General features: G+C 38.2%; 3 protein-coding genes across 3 annotated transcripts; 2 read left to right on the top strand and 1 right to left on the bottom strand.

The window, feature by feature from the left end:
• The first annotated feature begins 2,505 nt into the window (after positions 1-2,505).
• LOC135162611 (centrosomal protein of 164 kDa) lies at positions 2,506-17,447 on the top strand. The gene is made up of 15 exons (XM_064121260.1): positions 2,506-2,728; positions 3,822-4,070; positions 4,185-4,883; positions 5,123-6,342; positions 6,406-6,731; positions 6,905-7,308; positions 7,441-7,613; positions 7,744-7,975; positions 8,043-8,237; positions 8,305-8,543; positions 14,992-15,342; positions 15,524-15,718; positions 15,807-16,435; positions 16,612-17,018; positions 17,153-17,447. Exons 1-15 carry the CDS (start codon positions 2,650-2,652, stop codon positions 17,272-17,274), a joined length of 5,520 nt encoding a protein of 1,839 aa, XP_063977330.1. The 5' UTR covers positions 2,506-2,649; the 3' UTR covers positions 17,275-17,447.
• LOC135161990 (uncharacterized) lies at positions 8,492-11,046 on the bottom strand. Its single transcript, XM_064120028.1, has 4 exons — positions 10,863-11,046; positions 10,280-10,539; positions 10,023-10,133; positions 8,492-9,960 (listed from the first exon to the last, which is right to left on the bottom strand). Exons 1-4 carry the CDS (start codon positions 10,933-10,935, stop codon positions 9,673-9,675), a joined length of 732 nt encoding a protein of 243 aa, XP_063976098.1. The 5' UTR covers positions 10,936-11,046; the 3' UTR covers positions 8,492-9,672.
• LOC135161991 (uncharacterized) lies at positions 11,069-13,053 on the top strand. The gene is made up of 3 exons (XM_064120029.1): positions 11,069-11,331; positions 11,392-11,666; positions 11,746-13,053. The coding sequence occupies exons 1-3, from the start codon at positions 11,172-11,174 to the stop codon at positions 11,890-11,892; spliced, it is 582 nt and encodes a 193-aa protein (XP_063976099.1). The 5' UTR covers positions 11,069-11,171; the 3' UTR covers positions 11,893-13,053.
• Positions 17,448-17,463: the final 16 nt, after the last annotated feature.

Genomic DNA, 17,463 nt, shown 5'->3' on the forward strand with positions numbered 1-17,463 from the left:
AAATTTTTGATTGATCGGGTTCCAGACACTTCCGGGTGCCCGGATCTACGGATTCTAGGACCGAGTCAAGAACTGAGGTGTTCTATTAGGAATCGGGAAACTGGGGAGACTGAGGTGGAATTAATTAACCCCAAGTCAAGCCATTTCATTGCATATTTATGAAATTTAACGAGACTATAATTTTTATGTTTAATGAGGATGAAAAAAACCTGCAGATATTATTTAAAACGGATGAAAATATTATTTGAAAAGTTGTACTGCCTAAGAAATGTATTTTTTTACTTCTAAAAATTCCTCATGGTTTTTATTATAAATGGAATACTTACGGTGTAACTCATTCGGATATAACTTTTCCATACAATTTTCCATGAGGAGAAGAACATGTACATTCAGATTTATTATAAAATAAATTCTGTAAGTTAGTCAAATTGAAGGAAGTGTGCTTAAAATTCAATTTTCCATATTTTATTGCATTCAAAGACCTTTCCATATTGCAATGGTTATAATTTTCTGAGCTGACGAAACGTGAAATTCGCATTTACACTTTATTCTGGGTGAATCTACCAGCTCTCTCGGAAATCCCATAAATGTCCAATAAGAATTATCTCTCTCCTTAATCGCTCGTGCACCATTCAGCCAGTTTCTTCTTATGCAAATTTATATTCCGAAAAGTTGGCGCGAATTTTCCAGTTCTTGGAAAACTCTCCAGCAATTGAATTCCCTTAAAACCAGTCATCAAATTTATGACTGCCAAGTGGATGATTTCTCTCATTTATGACCACAAATATCGTTTCACGCGACAGATTTACCCTCATAGTAACAAGTTCTCGTCTCCGTAGACGGGTTTTAGATAACGATGGGGCACCGTAAAAATTCAATCTTTACTCCAAAATGAGGACATTCTTCTCTTATACGGTTCACAAATATTTTTATAAAAAAGTGATAAGAAATCACCAGTCACTTTTCACTCGAAAATCATACCACACGCTCTATGGCATGTCCTGTGTGAAAAGTTGAACGAGAAATTGTTATTGTTACTGTAATGATTTTTTTTATTTCCTTCATAATTAAAATTACCTCTAGAATTTCTCTCAGCGGGTCCTGAAGGATTAAACAGAAGTCTGCTTCTTATTATTCTTCCGCTATTATAATTATTTTTACGGCACCAACTTTACGAACGAAACTATTTTGACGATTATACATAGGCCAACGGGTGAACCTCGCTAGAAATAATTTTGACGATTCATTCGTATTTGCCGCGCTTACCCCTAAAATTTTTCTATTTGCATTCATCCTGAGACAACCCTTGCCCAATGCCGATGCCCCGTAGCACCCCTGTAACAACCCCCGTGTACTTACCCGGTGAGGAATTGCAATTGGAAAAACTAACAAATCCACATGATTGTATATCGTTAGTGTAGGATTGTACATATATTGTTTTTGTTTGTAGCTTCATGGATAATTAATAATCATCAGTTGAATCTTGCCCATGATGTTGATTCGAACGAACCAAAATCAACTTTTTAAATTAAACTGTAGCTACTTTTATAGGAAATCGTTTGTAGATCGCGAATATAAACGTTTGCTGGATTGCACATACCCCAATTAACGAATACAATCAAATAAAAATCGTGATTACTCCCCACCCCAATTTATTATCGACGGTGGCGCCTCTCACCGCTGGGGTCGGTACTAACACTAACGTGAGCCCAAATAGGATAGACCAAAGTAGAGGCTCAGTTCTGGGGGTTTGACTGACGCCAGTTTCTCCACGTTACCGACATGCTTTCACCCCCGAGGAGACGGGGCGCCACGAGTCCTACTGGGGTATCTGCATATCGGCCAAGCGGGGGGGGGGGGCTCCGTTTGTACTTATTCAAGTGTACAAATGATCAACTGTACAGAGAATTTTCAAACGGTGAGAGCACCGGTGTGCAGGGATTCAACTATCGAGACAAAAATGTGGCTGTACATGTGGACCTAGCGCCACATGTACAGCTTACCTTTTTGTCTCGACAGTTGGATCCCTGCACACCGGTGCTCTCAACGTTTGAAAATTCTCTCTACAGTTCATCATTTGTACACTTGAATAAGTACAAACGGAGCCCCCCCCTCTGGGCCGAAACAGTTAACAAGTACCTGGCAGCGCCGTGCGCGGCACTGTGTACCTGCAGATGGTCACAATGACCGCTGCATTTGAAAAACGAAAGTCCAACACATTTACCAAAATAACATGGAAATTTCTGCCGTATTTTTCCCTCCGCGTAGATAGTAATTTTGTTCAGCTTTCCATTTGTCGTCAGAAACTTTATCGAAATTGTTCAACGATAGATTTATCGATTGCCGATCAGCTGCGTATTTATGAACTGTCGGCGAGGGAGTTTCGACGTACGACCTTATCCTTTTATCGCTTTTGTAAGAGCTTCCGCGAGAGCCGCAGGGGTATTTAGCGCTGCTGTCAAATTACACCCTCTCCCACCCTCACTTTCAAGTTGAAATCAACATTGACCGTCACAGTATTCCAGCCGCGCAACCGCTGATATTATGATGGTGTTGCATTATCGTACGAAATTTCTATTTTATAGAATAATCGTCATATGAGAATAAGTGGTTGCAAATGACGACTTGAGGAAGGATTAGGGGTAAATAATGAGTATTTCTCAGGATAATGGTGCACCGATATTGTGTCAAGAGGTTTTCGATGATGCATCGCATCCATCAAATGACGGTGAGTGTATCTCATTCTTTACAATTTGAATGATTACACGGATCACTGTTCTTGCATTTACAATAATCGATTTTTTATCACATCTTAATTGGATTAAATATTACGTGTTACGTTATGTTGAATGAAATTTTATTTTTCATTTTTTCTGCTGAGAAAACTTAACTCAATTAGCGGGAAAGAGGAGTAGAAATGTTACAAAATAGTCAGACCCCAGAAAATCAGTCGAAGGGCTCAATGACATGAACTATTATTACATCAATGTAATTTCACGGGCCCATTTGTTTATTTACATGAGAATCTGTACGCAATGGCGCTGACACCTCAGCATTCGAGAAAATCAATAACTCCGTAATGCCGCAAAAATAATGTCTCGTGCTTTTAGCATGAATCACATCATCATTTTAATACTCTCATGTTATTCTTCAAATGATTTTGATAATCGTAAAATGTTGGCCCACAATAGGTTGATTAATTTCTCTAGTTACCCCTTTCCGGCGGCCTCCAACGCTCCTGCGGTAACGATTCCAGCCCCATATGGACTTCCTTTTCTGGTTAATAGTTTACCCGTGCGCTCCAGACAGCTGGAGTACCTGGCCACCTCCTACGCCCCCATAGCTTGACCCACCTGGCTAAGCAGCCCTACAGAATATTCAATTCGTCCCCATTTCAAGTTGTTAGTATTTAAAAAAGGGAAAGAAACATTTGTGGGAAATATCCATCAACTCGAGGGGAAATATTTATTTTTTCAATAGCCTATTTTTCGAGTCGAGCAACTCTTAAGCTTCCCAGCCTCATTAGGTTTGAACTATGACTTTTATGTTGCCCTAGAAAAATGGAGAAAATTATTCGAGGAAATTCTAGTACCAGTACTCGGAAAATTCCACAATTTACCGGTTGTTAGGAAAAATCGAACGCTGTTCAGGTGAAATTTGAGGAAATATTTATTATATTTGCAAGTTATCTAGGATGACTTCGTCGCTGAAAATTTTCGGTGGCCGCCCTTCGCGCCTTGTTCCCGAGTTAATACTCGAATTTATCTGTAAATTTTTCTCTGTCGTAAGATGATCATGTTAAAAGATAATGGCTTCCATAGAGGTGCTCGACTATGCGAAGCGGTTGGGAATTAATCCTGCAACAGAACCCTATCTACTTGACTTGGCGCGGGAGGGTTTGATGGCAGCATTACCCGAGGGCTGGCAACCGTATTATCTCGAGCCTCAGGATGCTTGGTACTATTATCACGCTGCCACTGAAACAACGACATGGGAACATCCCCTCGATGCTAAATACAAGGAACTCGTCGAAGAAGCGAGAGCCAGACATCATATACGACATAGTACTGGTATGCATTACGTATTTGCTATGACACAGAAATTTAGTGATTCTGCACTTTAATTGAAATAACTTGTTCAAGTGAAGATAATCCCTGCTGAACGTATTTATTGACTCCTCGTAGACGATGATTCAAAGACTACAGCCAAAGATCTAGAGACTCAGGAAGATGCAACTCTACCCAAGGAATCGGCATTTTCAAAGGTACCGGTTCTTCAAACAAAAATACCCACTAAGTTAACACCACTTAAAAAAATTGGTCTTGAATCATCGCGTCGAAAGACCAGCAAAAAAAATACTGATGATAAATCACATAATGCCAGTACTCTAATAGCTGAGCGTACATCTAGAGATTATACCAATCTCCGCTTTCAAGATCCTCAATTTTATGAGAGTCCCAAACTACCAAAGAATCCCGAGAACAAAATTAATTTACGAGAAATAGTGAAAAGATCCGAGTCTATGAGTCCGAGATACGAAAAAGAGTGGGAACAATTGTCGAATAAATTTAGCTCAGAAGAAAATGTTATTGATATTGACAGATTGAGTGTTAGTTCATTAACAAAATCGGAATCAAAATCTCTACCTGAAAGAACAGAAAACGAGAGACACCAAAATCAATCGGGTAGTCAAAAGGAACTTCTGTTGAGCGGTGGTGGATCAATGTTTTTGAAGAGCAGCCGTAGCCGTGATAAAACGCCAAATCAAGACGTGGAAAAATTTCAGAATTTTCAAATTCCTGATGTTGAATCAGGTACAAACGACATCAGTGATATAACAGAAAGGCTCAAATCTATTCTTCGAGAAAGGCTCTGCGAAGATGGTGAGTGATCGTGGTCCAGGTATTTAGATAAATAGATAAAAAAAAATTGGAAAAATAAATATCGCACATTTTTCTAGAGATTTTAGCACCTATAGCCTTCAAGATCATTTTTTTGCGTACCAGTGGGGCCGTATATTTGTTCAACATCTTTTTCGTATCGCATGAAATCACCTGTTTTGCTATTTGATTGATATTTCATTTAACAATTGGTGACTGATAGAATCCCCGAACTATTTCAGACGAACGACCCACAGAGGAAGAGCGAAAAAGTGTGCGTTTTGATCTTAAGAAAGGTCTGGAAGATATGAAATTCATGTACTCTGGTTCGGAAGATAATGACTGGGACTCTGATTCCATGGGGAAACAGTCCCCTTTCAAATCACTGAAAAAAGACTTCAGTTTACAGAACCTTCAACTGGAATCAAATAAATATCAAAAAAATAGTCTGAGTGAAGAAATCTCTCCCCCCCGTTTTAATGCACCTGCTAAAATTGTGGGTAAAAGATTTGTTGTTCAAAATGTCTCTGAAGTAGAACATATGAATCAACTTCTCGCTGATGATCTATATGATGATCAATTACCAATCAATAAATTCACAGGTGTGAAGAACATTGACTTGATTTCTAAGACAGACAGTTGTAGTTCAGAATTTACGGGTCGGCAGGAATCGAATTTGAGCGATCGTTTGATTTCTAAGAAAAGTCAGGAGTTAATTCTGAATGCGGTGGAGACGTCACTCGTACCGAATAAACAAGATAGCGACTATCAAGCAGATGAAGTCCCCAATATTGCAGGTCATGACAGTCTCTCCAACGAAACATCACAACTATTCCAGGAAAATAGTGGAAAAATCAGTGATGTGATCAGTCAAATGGGGGCAGATCAAGAAGTGGAGATTAATAAAGTGAAAAAGGTATTAGAAGAGCAATTGGAAAATAGAAGAAAAGAATTAGAAATTCACTTCAAAGAAGAACAAAAATCTATGGAAATGGAGTTTGAAAATAGACTGACGCAATTGAAACGTCAATTGAGTGAAAAAGAAAAGGATGAAGTGGAAAAATTAATCGTGGAAATGGACGACCTAAGAACGGAGAATTTGAAAAAGATGAGGAGCGAATTAGAGATGTGTTATGAAAAGGAGCGACAGGATATTTTGGAGAATATCAAAGCTGAACTCGACGAACGAAAGAAAGAATTGTTAGAACTGCGAAATCGAGAATTGCAAGTACTAGAAACCGAGTTTGAACACACTCTCGATGACGATAGAAGTCTGAAAATAGCGGAACACGAACTAACCCAACAATATAACAGAAAAATTGAAGCGATGAAAAAAGAACTTGACAAGGAATTTAGCGACTTGAAAAATACTCTGAGATCTCAGCAGCGCGAAAAAGTCGCCAAAATTACGGAAGATCATGAAAAGTGTTTAGCAGATATCTTGAAAGACTTTAGGGTTGACGTAAGTATTTTGAAAAATTTCATTCCTTCTGCGTCAATTGACACGTTATCATTCCAATTTCAGGAACGATTATCCCGAAAAGTGTATAAACAACGACTGGACGAGATTCGATCTGACTTATCACGTGGAATAGACAGAGAAACGAAGAAAATATCTGATCAAGCGACTCGCCAACAGATGATAGACTTTGAAAAAACCCGGTGTGAAAAGCGCCTACTAGAGGATAAATATAAAATTTTGAAGGAAAAATATTTAAAGCTGAAAAACGAAGTGCGCGTTGCTGTTGAACGGCGAAGTAAGAGACGAGAGAGCAATACAACAGCATCAGAAACCGAAAGGTCGGCTTCAACCAAAACACGAACAGAAAGAGATGAATCGATTGATCAAAAGTAAGTGTTGATTTATATTGCATTCAACTTTCATCTCCATCGCTTTATCCAGTAAAAAAATATTTACGGTGCTAGAACTTCTCGCTTATCAACGAAATATTTCATAGAAACGTCATTCATCCCCATATCATTTGTCATAATATCTGGCTACAGGCCTTGATTCGTATTATTAGAACACCATCGAGGAACCAAAGTTCGAATTCAAGATCAATTGATGGTAAAAATCGAAATGTTGATGATGAATCCGATGAGCACAGAGCCCTACCAGGATTTCGGCGTGTTGGTGATGCAATAAATACAGGAAAATGTGAATCGGATGATCCAACAACTGCCAGTGAAACAATGAACTCAGATGTACTGAAAAAACGAAAAACATTTCCAAAGAAACTTACCGGTGCCTCAAGAAACTCACATGGTGAGACTCATACTAATAATCCTAATAATAATAATAATAATGACAGCATAGAGAATCCGGTGGAAAACATCAGAAAGCAACTGGAGAAGCTTGAAGATCTTGGTGATCAATTGCCGAGTAATGAGACGGCATATACTTTGCGATATCCTTTTCAAGACAAAGGTGATTTCAAATCCTTAATCAAATCTATACAGTTGGTCATCCAAATATTAACCAATCATTCAACCAGATAATACAAAAATAAATCATTTTTTTAACGCTACAAAATTTGTAAAGTTATTGTGATATGTTTAGCGCCAATAAATTCTTCATCAGAACTGGAATTTTTTCGCCACCGTATTCATGTTGAAAGAGACTCTATAAAGCGTGCCCGAGAAGCACTACGAGTTCAGCGGAGTATTTTCCAGGGACGACAGAGGACATGGAAACAACGAAGTGCCAAAGCTACTCTGGAACAGTTGGTCCAGGTAATGGGTCTACGCTGGCTAGTAGACGAACAATATATTTTGAGACAGACACAAGCTCCCATATTTCAGATGTGTTAAAGAATATTCTATATGGTAATAATATATGTATATGTATATTGCTATATTACAGGAGGAACGTGAGCTCTCAGATATGGAAGTGGGTCTTCATCGGACTCGGAGCTTACTTGGAGAAAAAATAATTCACTTGAGGCATTCTGAACAGTCACTTGAAAGGGTTGTGAATGCAAAGAAAAATGAGAATCAGAGTGCTCCATTGAAAAATGATGAACTTACTTTGAGCGACATGTCCAGTGCCAGTAGTGGATTCAGTTCTACTGATCTAGGTACAGACACGTTTATCGGTAAGAGGCCATTAATTCAGACGATTGATGATGTTATTCTTCTGTTATTATTTTTTTATTCTTCAAGACAAACCAGATCAATATCAGGAGTCAACAGAGATAATCGCGAGTTTGGAAAATTTAAATTCTGAAATTCGTGAAATTTGGGGAGTCCTAAATAAACGTCAAGGCAATAATATTCCACCACCACCAACATTATCGTACTCGGACTTGGGGTGTTTTTCTCATCAGCACATGATCACATCAGCTAATAATGCGCAAAGTAAATAGTCCATATATTTAGTCAGACTTGAGTGTTCTCAGATTTGATGGTATTTTTCAAAATACAGGTTTTGGAACTCCCAATATTCATTCAAATATTTTATCACAACTGACAGCAGCACTTCCGTCTACAACAACACAAAATATTATCACTCAGTATGGACCTAATAATGGATTCACAACGAGTGTTGGTACTGTTGAACGTGGCCCCTCAAATTTAATGGAGAGAACGAGAAACATGAGGGATTGGTTGCGACAGGCTCGCATGGAATCGACCGATCCTATCAGTCCTAGCGAGGCGACACTTTGAAATATAAAACACCTCATTTTTCCCTGAATCAATGACTTTTCAAATAAGAAATTTTCCCCCCGATTCATAGCTGACTGACAGGAATTAACCCTTAGAGGGTTCATTACAAATAACAAATGACAGCGCAATAGTAAAGTTGAATTCCAATTTTATTTCACTCACAATTTATTTATCACTTTAATAATGATCAGTAGTTTCAGTTGACTTCTAAACATTTGTAATCATGCCCCCACTACATTAAAAGTTGCCTCGGGTAACTCAATGATTGACGAAGGAACAGGACTATATATTCCTGAAAGAATATCGCTGTTTTTTTATAATTACATTTGAGTCAATTAGACGGTATACGGGGAATTTCACATCAAATGAGTCAGACTGTCTCACCCTCCTGGAAATTGATTAAATTTTTTTCCAGCATACGAGGGTGAAGATCCGTCGTTGATCTATTTGAGATAAAATACTTCCCATTTTAGGTGCGATGTGCCACATTTACTTCAGTGTCAACTCAATAATTTTGATGTAGCTGTTTTTCAAATTTTGTAATTGCCTGTCAAGTATCTCGAATTCACCAAATTAGTTCACCAATCGAACATTTCACTAGGGAAAATTGCAACACACAGAGTAGAACCAAAACTCCAAAACAACTTTACATCTTCTTAAAGTATTGGATCCTCATAGTTTCAGTACCTCTAAGGGCACTTTGAAATAAATATGGAATCACTTTTGAAAGTTGAAATAATCATGCAGGAAAATGAGATGATATATTATAAATTAGACCAATCAGTGTTGATCTTCCATGCAATTCATTAAACTATCGAATAACGAAAATCCCAGTGATCTAGTCACACCGTCCTTTAGCCAGTAAATTTAGTTCTACTTTGAGTTTTTTTAAATGTATAATTACTTGCCATCTGTGCAAGTTGCAAATTACGTGCTTCCCAAATCTATGTATTTCTAGTTGTATAATGTTCCAATAATGAAAATAAAACCAATAGAAATATTTATTCTACGATCTAAACTCCCTCTTCCCACGTCAATACCAATCCCCTTCCGGGGAAAGTGACGGTCACTGTAGAAAATTCCCTCTGAACTTTCCCGGACATATAACGATGATATTGAATGGCCTCTACCAATCTTTAGGATCATCATCCATTTCCGGAAAAATATTACAATCGAGATATCTTTTCTCGCAGACGTGGGAATTTTTCTCAAAAGTTTCTCGCTTCGGTAACCACGATGTCAATTGCCGTCGGTTGTTACTCAACTGATCATTTAATGATTTCTGCACAGCTGATATGACTGGCGAAATTTTACACAACAGTAACCTGATACATGCTGAATCCAAAACATCCACATGATCAATAAGTTGCTTCGGAAGGTCAGGGCTCTGAGCTTGTTGCACTAAATTATGAAGCTAAAAGTAAAAATGCGCATTTGTCATGAACATCTTAGATCTCTAAAGTGGTACATTCTTACCCTTTCATTCTTCGTATTCATGAAAAATCCCAGGAGATTGAACATATTTGGGGGCTCCTGAGTGTCTCGTCCAGTACTTCTCCCCGCATTGATATTAAATAATGAGCTGATCTGCCGGGAAAAATAATTATAGAGACAAGTCTAGTTTATAGATTTGTCATTTGTAAAAGTCCGACTGTTTGAGGAATTAAATCGTGAGAATAATTGTCCCAAAGTGCAGAAATTTGACAATCAATACGGATAAGATAACTGAATACCATGTGTGCGAGAAAAATAGCGCTGTTAACTGCGATGGCTGCTATTCTCGTTGAATCCAAGCCAAGGAGGCGAAAAAAGGCCGATGCAATATTTCCAGAGTCCAGCGGTTTCGATGATTTATGGAATTCATTATTCTGATCACCCTTTGGCTTTCGTAGTTTGTGTCCCAGACTTTCTGCCACAAGATCCGCTATTTCTTTCGCCGTATCGAGGTAATTTTTGCTGTATTTTATCCCATTCTTTATTTTCTCGAGTACACCTTCACATTATAACAATAATTACAAGCTGTCAATGGATATACAGAAGAAAATATACATGAATAGAGCATATTTCATTTTTCAAGATATATGTGCATAGACTCAGACCCAGAACGAAATATATTGGGCCTAAATATATTTGGAAATTTATCAAATAATTTTTTTATTGGTCGAACATACCTTGCTCAGATATCTTATAAAATCTTATACCGTATCTTTTATTACCAGTTTAAGGTCCTGGATACACCTTATATGGGAAGGAAATATCCTCCGTTCGAGTATTTTTTCGCTCAATGAAAACTCAGAGTACAACTATTACTATTACCTTCATTATCACTTGCCGTTGCTGTATTTTGCCGAACCAAAATTACGCAGCACAACCCAAAAATAATCGACATGCTGCTGCAGTATTGCCGTCAATCCTGAGTGACACTTCTCGACTGTCATAACGGGTACCAGGACAATACAGCATTTACTTCCATCAAGTGACAAAATTTGAACAGGATACAAGCCGGTAAACTTCACGCTTTGTTGATCGACCAGAAAGAAAAAAAATAACTGTTGTGACACTTCTGAGATGGATTAAAAATTATCTAGTTGAAAATAAACTCGCAACGCTGCACATCCAACCACGATGTTCACGAGAAGTTTACAATTAATATTTTTATGTACCGCAATAGCTGCGACTGAATTGGAGGAAGAAATATATCTTCATTCAAATGGAGTGCGTAGTCTCAGTGAACTTCCATTGGCGAAGTTAATTCAAATAAAGTTAAGTCTGGCAGAAGATATGGGTGAGTGAGCCAATATAAATCAAGTTATTATTGTACGAATGTTAATTTTGGTAAATTCAGCTTTAGATAATGTTACTCTTGTGGACGATCTGGAGGGAAGGACTGCCCTTGCTCTGCCCATGGTGTCTTCGTCTAGAGGAATTGATTATAAATCGATACGTCGTCACGGTGATTGGGACGAAAAGGGGAAAGACTCGAAAATATCGAAAATATTTCAGTTGGCCATAACTACGCTCTCGTTCCTAGCATTTGGTGGATATCTCTTGACTTTGATCATTACCGCGATACGGAGAACTAATCCCGCCACAAATGGAACAAATTTCATCGTATTTTCGGTAAAATAGATCGCAGCAATTTTCTGTTATAGCAACTTTTTCTTTTTGGTAATTTTACCCTTTTGTACCTTTGTTCTAGAATCTGGAAACTTTGAATAAATATCAGCGGCCAAAGAGAAATGTTATAATGGTAGATACTGTGTTAAATGACACCGCTATTGACCGATTTTATCAAGGGATGATTATGTTGTCCGAAGAATACGTAACGTATACTAAATTGAAATAGCCACTGGATCCTATTGTCACTGAGTCGATTTCCTAGATTTTAATTGACAGCATAGGAGTAATTTTTATTTTAAGTCACCTGTCAATCTGATATATTTTTTCTCCTCATTGCGGCTTTGTCTAATCGAAGGCGCCACTTTCAAGTCAGCATTTAGACCTACGCCGCCTTCGTTCTCGTTCTATTCTAATAGGCTACATCATTAATAACTGTACGCGCCCCGATAATTTGTGCAAAATCGTAAATGTTACATTTTTCTCTCCGAAATTTTGTTCCCCATTATTTGATTTCCAGTGCTATCTTCGGAACCCCTCTCCCCATGTATTTTCTCATTCTCTCAAATAATCAATTGAAAATTGAATATGTTAAAACCTAATAAAATCGAATAGAAATTCGGGGACGTGCATATACCGTGGGGAAATATTCCGGGCATGTGGGTGAAGAACAGCTTCCAGCGTAGCTTCTCAAATAAACATCTAAGTGCCTGTATACAACGATCGCTGAATGAGAAACTAACCATATGGTGAACCGGAATAAAGCTGTCTATTTTCTAGATTTTTCATCCACTCGGAATTAATTCGAATAATCCTCAGCAATAGGAGAAAGTTCCCACCTCCACAGCCTCATATTTGCGCAATTATTCAATCCAAGATTTATAAATTCTCGGAGCTCATTCGATTCTGGAAACAAAATTTAATTTGATTCGGTTTAAAATTGATTTTGGAAATTTCGTTGATATCGATTTAGTGCAAGAGACTCATCAAATCGGTGGCAATGACATATGTGATGGAGTGTAGGAAACAATTAGGTGTTGATATGTATTTTCACTTTAACCGAACGATCACTTGGAGGATTCTTCAAAGTAGCCACGCCTCCTGGAGATCTGAGCACGAATCAGGGTAGAATATGTGACTTCTCCCTCATACGATCATCTTGGTAGTTCCACTAAAAAATGAGAGAGCAACTCGTTTTCCAAAAGCTCGTCAGTCACAGATCACTTAACTAACTTGTTCAATAGCTTCGCACACGAAGGTCGTTATGAGCTACAATTAACATTGCAATTGTAACAAATAAAATAATAAAGTTAATTATGCACACGAAACCAGAGTGGGAAAATCGATGGATCAGTGAATTGTAAAGATAATGAGCCTCCGTTGAAATGGATCAGTACGACGAGACTACACAAGTGTCATCGAATCTGTCAGCGACTTTAAAATTTGGTGTCGATCGAATTTTATCCAGTGGTTTTTGCAAAAAAATTCCCAGTAATTTAGAACATGATTCTTTGTATTTGACACATCTACCCGACATAAATCAGTGCTCCTGTCCAGACAGCTGTCAAAGGTGCATCAATCGATCAAAGTTCATGGCAACATCCCGAATCATTCCATCAATCAGCTCACATTCTGCTGATGTCACCACCAAATACCAAAATTTATTCCGCCCGACACCGCTGCGGCCTATGATTGGTTGTAAGTATTTGTTACCTCCGCATGAAAGTTTTCTAAACTTGCGAATTCCAATTGGTCCTTTACTCTAAAGGCAAAGGAGAAAATGACAGAAAAATTAGTTTCTGAACATTTTCGTTAATCAAAGAAGAAACTTAAACTAATCATGTCAGGCATGAAATACATTTTTGAAAATGTACTGATAATTTATTAGTACAATCAGGGAAATCACATAAAGATATAGACACAATTACTGCTTTTTACCATTAGTTTTCCAATTCATCCTAAAATATAAAATAAATGTCCAACTCATCACCGTATGTGGCTGTTTATTCCCCTAATTCGTTAGAAAAGTTGGCCATAATATTTATACCACAGTGTATTCTTGACTTCCTGCATGTGTTTAAACGACATCGTAAGTGCCACTCGAAGTTTACGAATTTCGTAAACAGTAGCTGGTGTTCTATCTTCTCGCAGTCCGTAAAAAATCATCACGTTCTCGACTCTAAACCTTTTTCATTAACAACTAACCACTTCAATGCTACCACAACCTTGAGGAATCTCCATCAGAGATAATATCGATAGAGCATGTAATAAAGCATTTAATAATTACTGAAGAATTGATTATTCTGAGAACTCTCTTCTCAGATATATAGCTTAATTAATTGATTAATTTGCAGTGCAGCTTTCATCATCACCAAATACAAAAAATACTAATGACGGTGCGATGAGAAGAAAGAGATCGTGGTCCAGAGCTGTTTTCAGTTCTCTTCAACGCAAAGGTCTAGAGAGAAGATTTTCGTTGCAGAAATATATTACGAAACCCGATAGACGACAACTAGCAGCTACTTTAGGTCTAACTGATGCACAGGTAGAACAATATCTAACACATCATTGTTATTGATATGAAATTTGCAAATTGTCCACCGTAAACGACAAAGCAGCAGTCGTCGCCTTCTCAGTTTTGAATTATTTTTTAACTTAGTAATTTTCGATTAACTTGTTTTTAGGTAAAGGTGTGGTTTCAAAATCGGCGAATGAAGTGGCGTCATACCAAAGAGCATGGTCATCTCATGACATCAGAATGTAAATCCACAGACCAAGAAACGCAGAAAAAAATTTCCAAACAAGATCAAAAAAATTATTCGGAAATGCAACGGTTGTACGGAAATGAGGAGGATACTGAGATCGAAGTTGAACTATGATATAAACAAATCATTATATTCATCACCAATCGTGTTAGTCATACTCAATTAATCATTATATTCAATATAAATTTAAATTGTAATCATAGAAGAGAACGAAAATTAAAAAAAAATAGTGCGCAAAAACTTTGTCCTGCAATAATTTTCTTTACCACACAACTGGAATTTCGAGGACATCATCGAGAAGGAGAATCCGGAATAATATAATAGGACTACTTAATTCATTGACTCATTAGGAACGAATACCTCAGTCAAACTCCCGCTTAAAGTGAAGTAAACATGGCGGAGCGCGGCAGGAGCCAATGGGAGCCCATTTACCTATATATACATATAGCCACCTACGCAACAACAGGCAGTTTGGTTTGTTTTTTTCCTCTCCTAAACATTCAAACAAGTCTGCAAAGTAAATAAATCAAATGTGACAATTTAAAGTTATGCTCACTTATTAGAAAGTAATTGTTAGGTTGTCTGAGTTAAAAACTATTGTCAAAATGGAGAGTGATTCAGTGCAGTGTCCAATTTGCTCGAAGGAATTTCCTAAAGGGTTGATTGAAACACATGCATCTAAATGTCTTTTCCTTAATGAGGCGACCACCGAGACCCAGTGTTTTTTGAAAAGATCCAGTTCTAACAGTCAGTCCAGGACGAAAAGTCCAGGTGTCGTTAAGAAAACTAAATCTAAAGTTAGGAATGTCCAACGAGGCCACAGTGGTCCAAGCAGCCCAAATGTATTCAAGCCATCTATAAATCTGGAGAACAAGGATTTGGAGGAAGTAGAGGCAATAGATGATAGAAAAAATGTGAGTAAATTACACAAGTGCAGAACTACATATTTGACAATGTGGTAGTATTTTCTCACATTCGTTTACACTTGAAGTGTATTCGTTTACACTTGAGATTCCGCCATTTTCAAACGTCAAATTTAGCAGTAAAATTGTTTGATATCATCCCAAAAATGATTGAATCTTGTGATGCTTTCAGGAAGGCGATACTTCAAAATCTTCGAAACCACTTCCAAGGAGTACAGCCCCACTTGCTGAACGAATGAGACCAACGTCTCTCCTAGAGTACGTCGGACAATCCCATGTAATTGGAGAACAGAGTATGCTGTTGCAACTCCTCTCCAAAGGTGAAATTCCCAACATAATCCTCTGGGGGCCTCCAGGATGTGGAAAGGTTCATTTCAACCATAACCTCGAGCTCAATAAATCCCAAATCAGTAGTAAATTTCTCCATTTTCTTTACAAATATATTCATTTTGTAGACCTCATTGGCGAACGTAATTGCGACAATGTGCAAGAATGATCCGAAGAAAAAAATTCGTTACGTGAAGCTTTCAGCAGCCATGTCTGGTGTTGCTGACGTCAAGGAAGCAGCAACAATCGCTTCCAATGAATTGAAATTTGGTCGCAGGACAGTGATATTCATGGACGAGATTCATCGGTTCAACAAAGCTCAGCAAGACATTTTTCTTCCGCACATTGAGGCTGGAACTATCACCTTGATAGGAGCAACCACTGAGAATCCATCCTTTAGCCTGAACTCAGCCCTTCTGAGTCGATGTCGAGTTATTGTTCTTGAAAAATTGACATTAGGAGACGTGTCAAAAATTCTGGACAAGGCTGTGGAGTCTCTGAATGGAATTGTCCACAGACAGGGTCAAAATGAACTACAAAGAGAGTTTAAAGAGAGCCCCAGGTTCATAATAGATGAGAAAACTATGCAATTCTTGACTGAAACGTGCGATGGGGATGCCAGGATTGCTCTTGGAGGACTGGAGCTTGCCGTCCAGTCAATTGTACCCGGGGAAGAAGCTGCAGAGGACAGCACTCCTTTGATATCTCTGGAAGACGTCCAGGAGAGCCTAAAGAAGACTCACATGCTTTACGATAGGTACAGACATTTTAAAATGTGACATTCACTCATCATTTCACTTTATAATTTTTAAAATTATTTTAAGAAGTATTTCCAAACAATCCAGAGCCAATTTTTAGTTTGAGGTGGTCTGGAAAGCTAAGCTCATGTTCAAATAATGTCTTATCATTCTGTCACTCAATCCTGTTCATTAGAAAAGGTGATCAGCACTACGACATAATCTCAGCCCTGCACAAGTCCGTACGAGCTAGTGATGAAAATGCGTCTCTGTATTGGCTGACAAGAATGATGTCAGGGGGCGAGGACCCGGTGTACATTGCAAGAAGAATGGTCAGGATGGCCTGTGAAGACATTGGCCTGGAGGATCCGAAGGCTCTTGGGATTGCTGTGCACACCATGCATGCTTGTAAAATGATGGGCATGCCGGAATGCGATGTTCTCCTTGCCCAGTGCGCTGTCTATCTGGCTAGGGCTCCTAAAAGCAGACTCATGGAGGATGCTCTCCGAGCTGCGCAGCGACTGGTCGCTGAACAAAAAGGACCCCAGCCCTCCGTGCCATTGCACTTGAGGAATGCGCCAACGAAACTCATGAAAACCCTTGGTACTCTCCTTTAATTGCATACTTTCTTTGATTTTTTGGCCTGTTGCTGGAATTAGTATTTTTACTCAGGAAAACCTGACGCATTGGCTAATTTATTGTTGTTCACTTAAGAGTACAAAATTTTGGTTGTTTAGATTATGGAAAAAATTACAATATGAGGCATAAAGACTCGTCTGGATTGACGTACCTCCCCGAAGGACTTGAACACGTCGATTTCTTCGACGGGCAGGATCCAGCGAATACCCATGGAGATTGAGCGAATTTATCTACAAGTTCCTTTACGTTCTATCGTCCTTTGATTACTCATAAGTTCTGTTGATCTCTTGTTGATGGCTTTGATATGTAAGTACTATTTTTTGTCTTCAAAAATCGAAATAATTTCAGTCGGTGCAGTCCTTGTATTTTCAATAAAAAAAACAGCAAATTGAAAGATAAGCCATTATTT

Source organism: Diachasmimorpha longicaudata, chromosome 5 (genome assembly GCF_034640455.1).
Source record: "Diachasmimorpha longicaudata isolate KC_UGA_2023 chromosome 5, iyDiaLong2, whole genome shotgun sequence".
Taxonomy (NCBI): domain Eukaryota; kingdom Metazoa; phylum Arthropoda; class Insecta; order Hymenoptera; family Braconidae; genus Diachasmimorpha; species Diachasmimorpha longicaudata.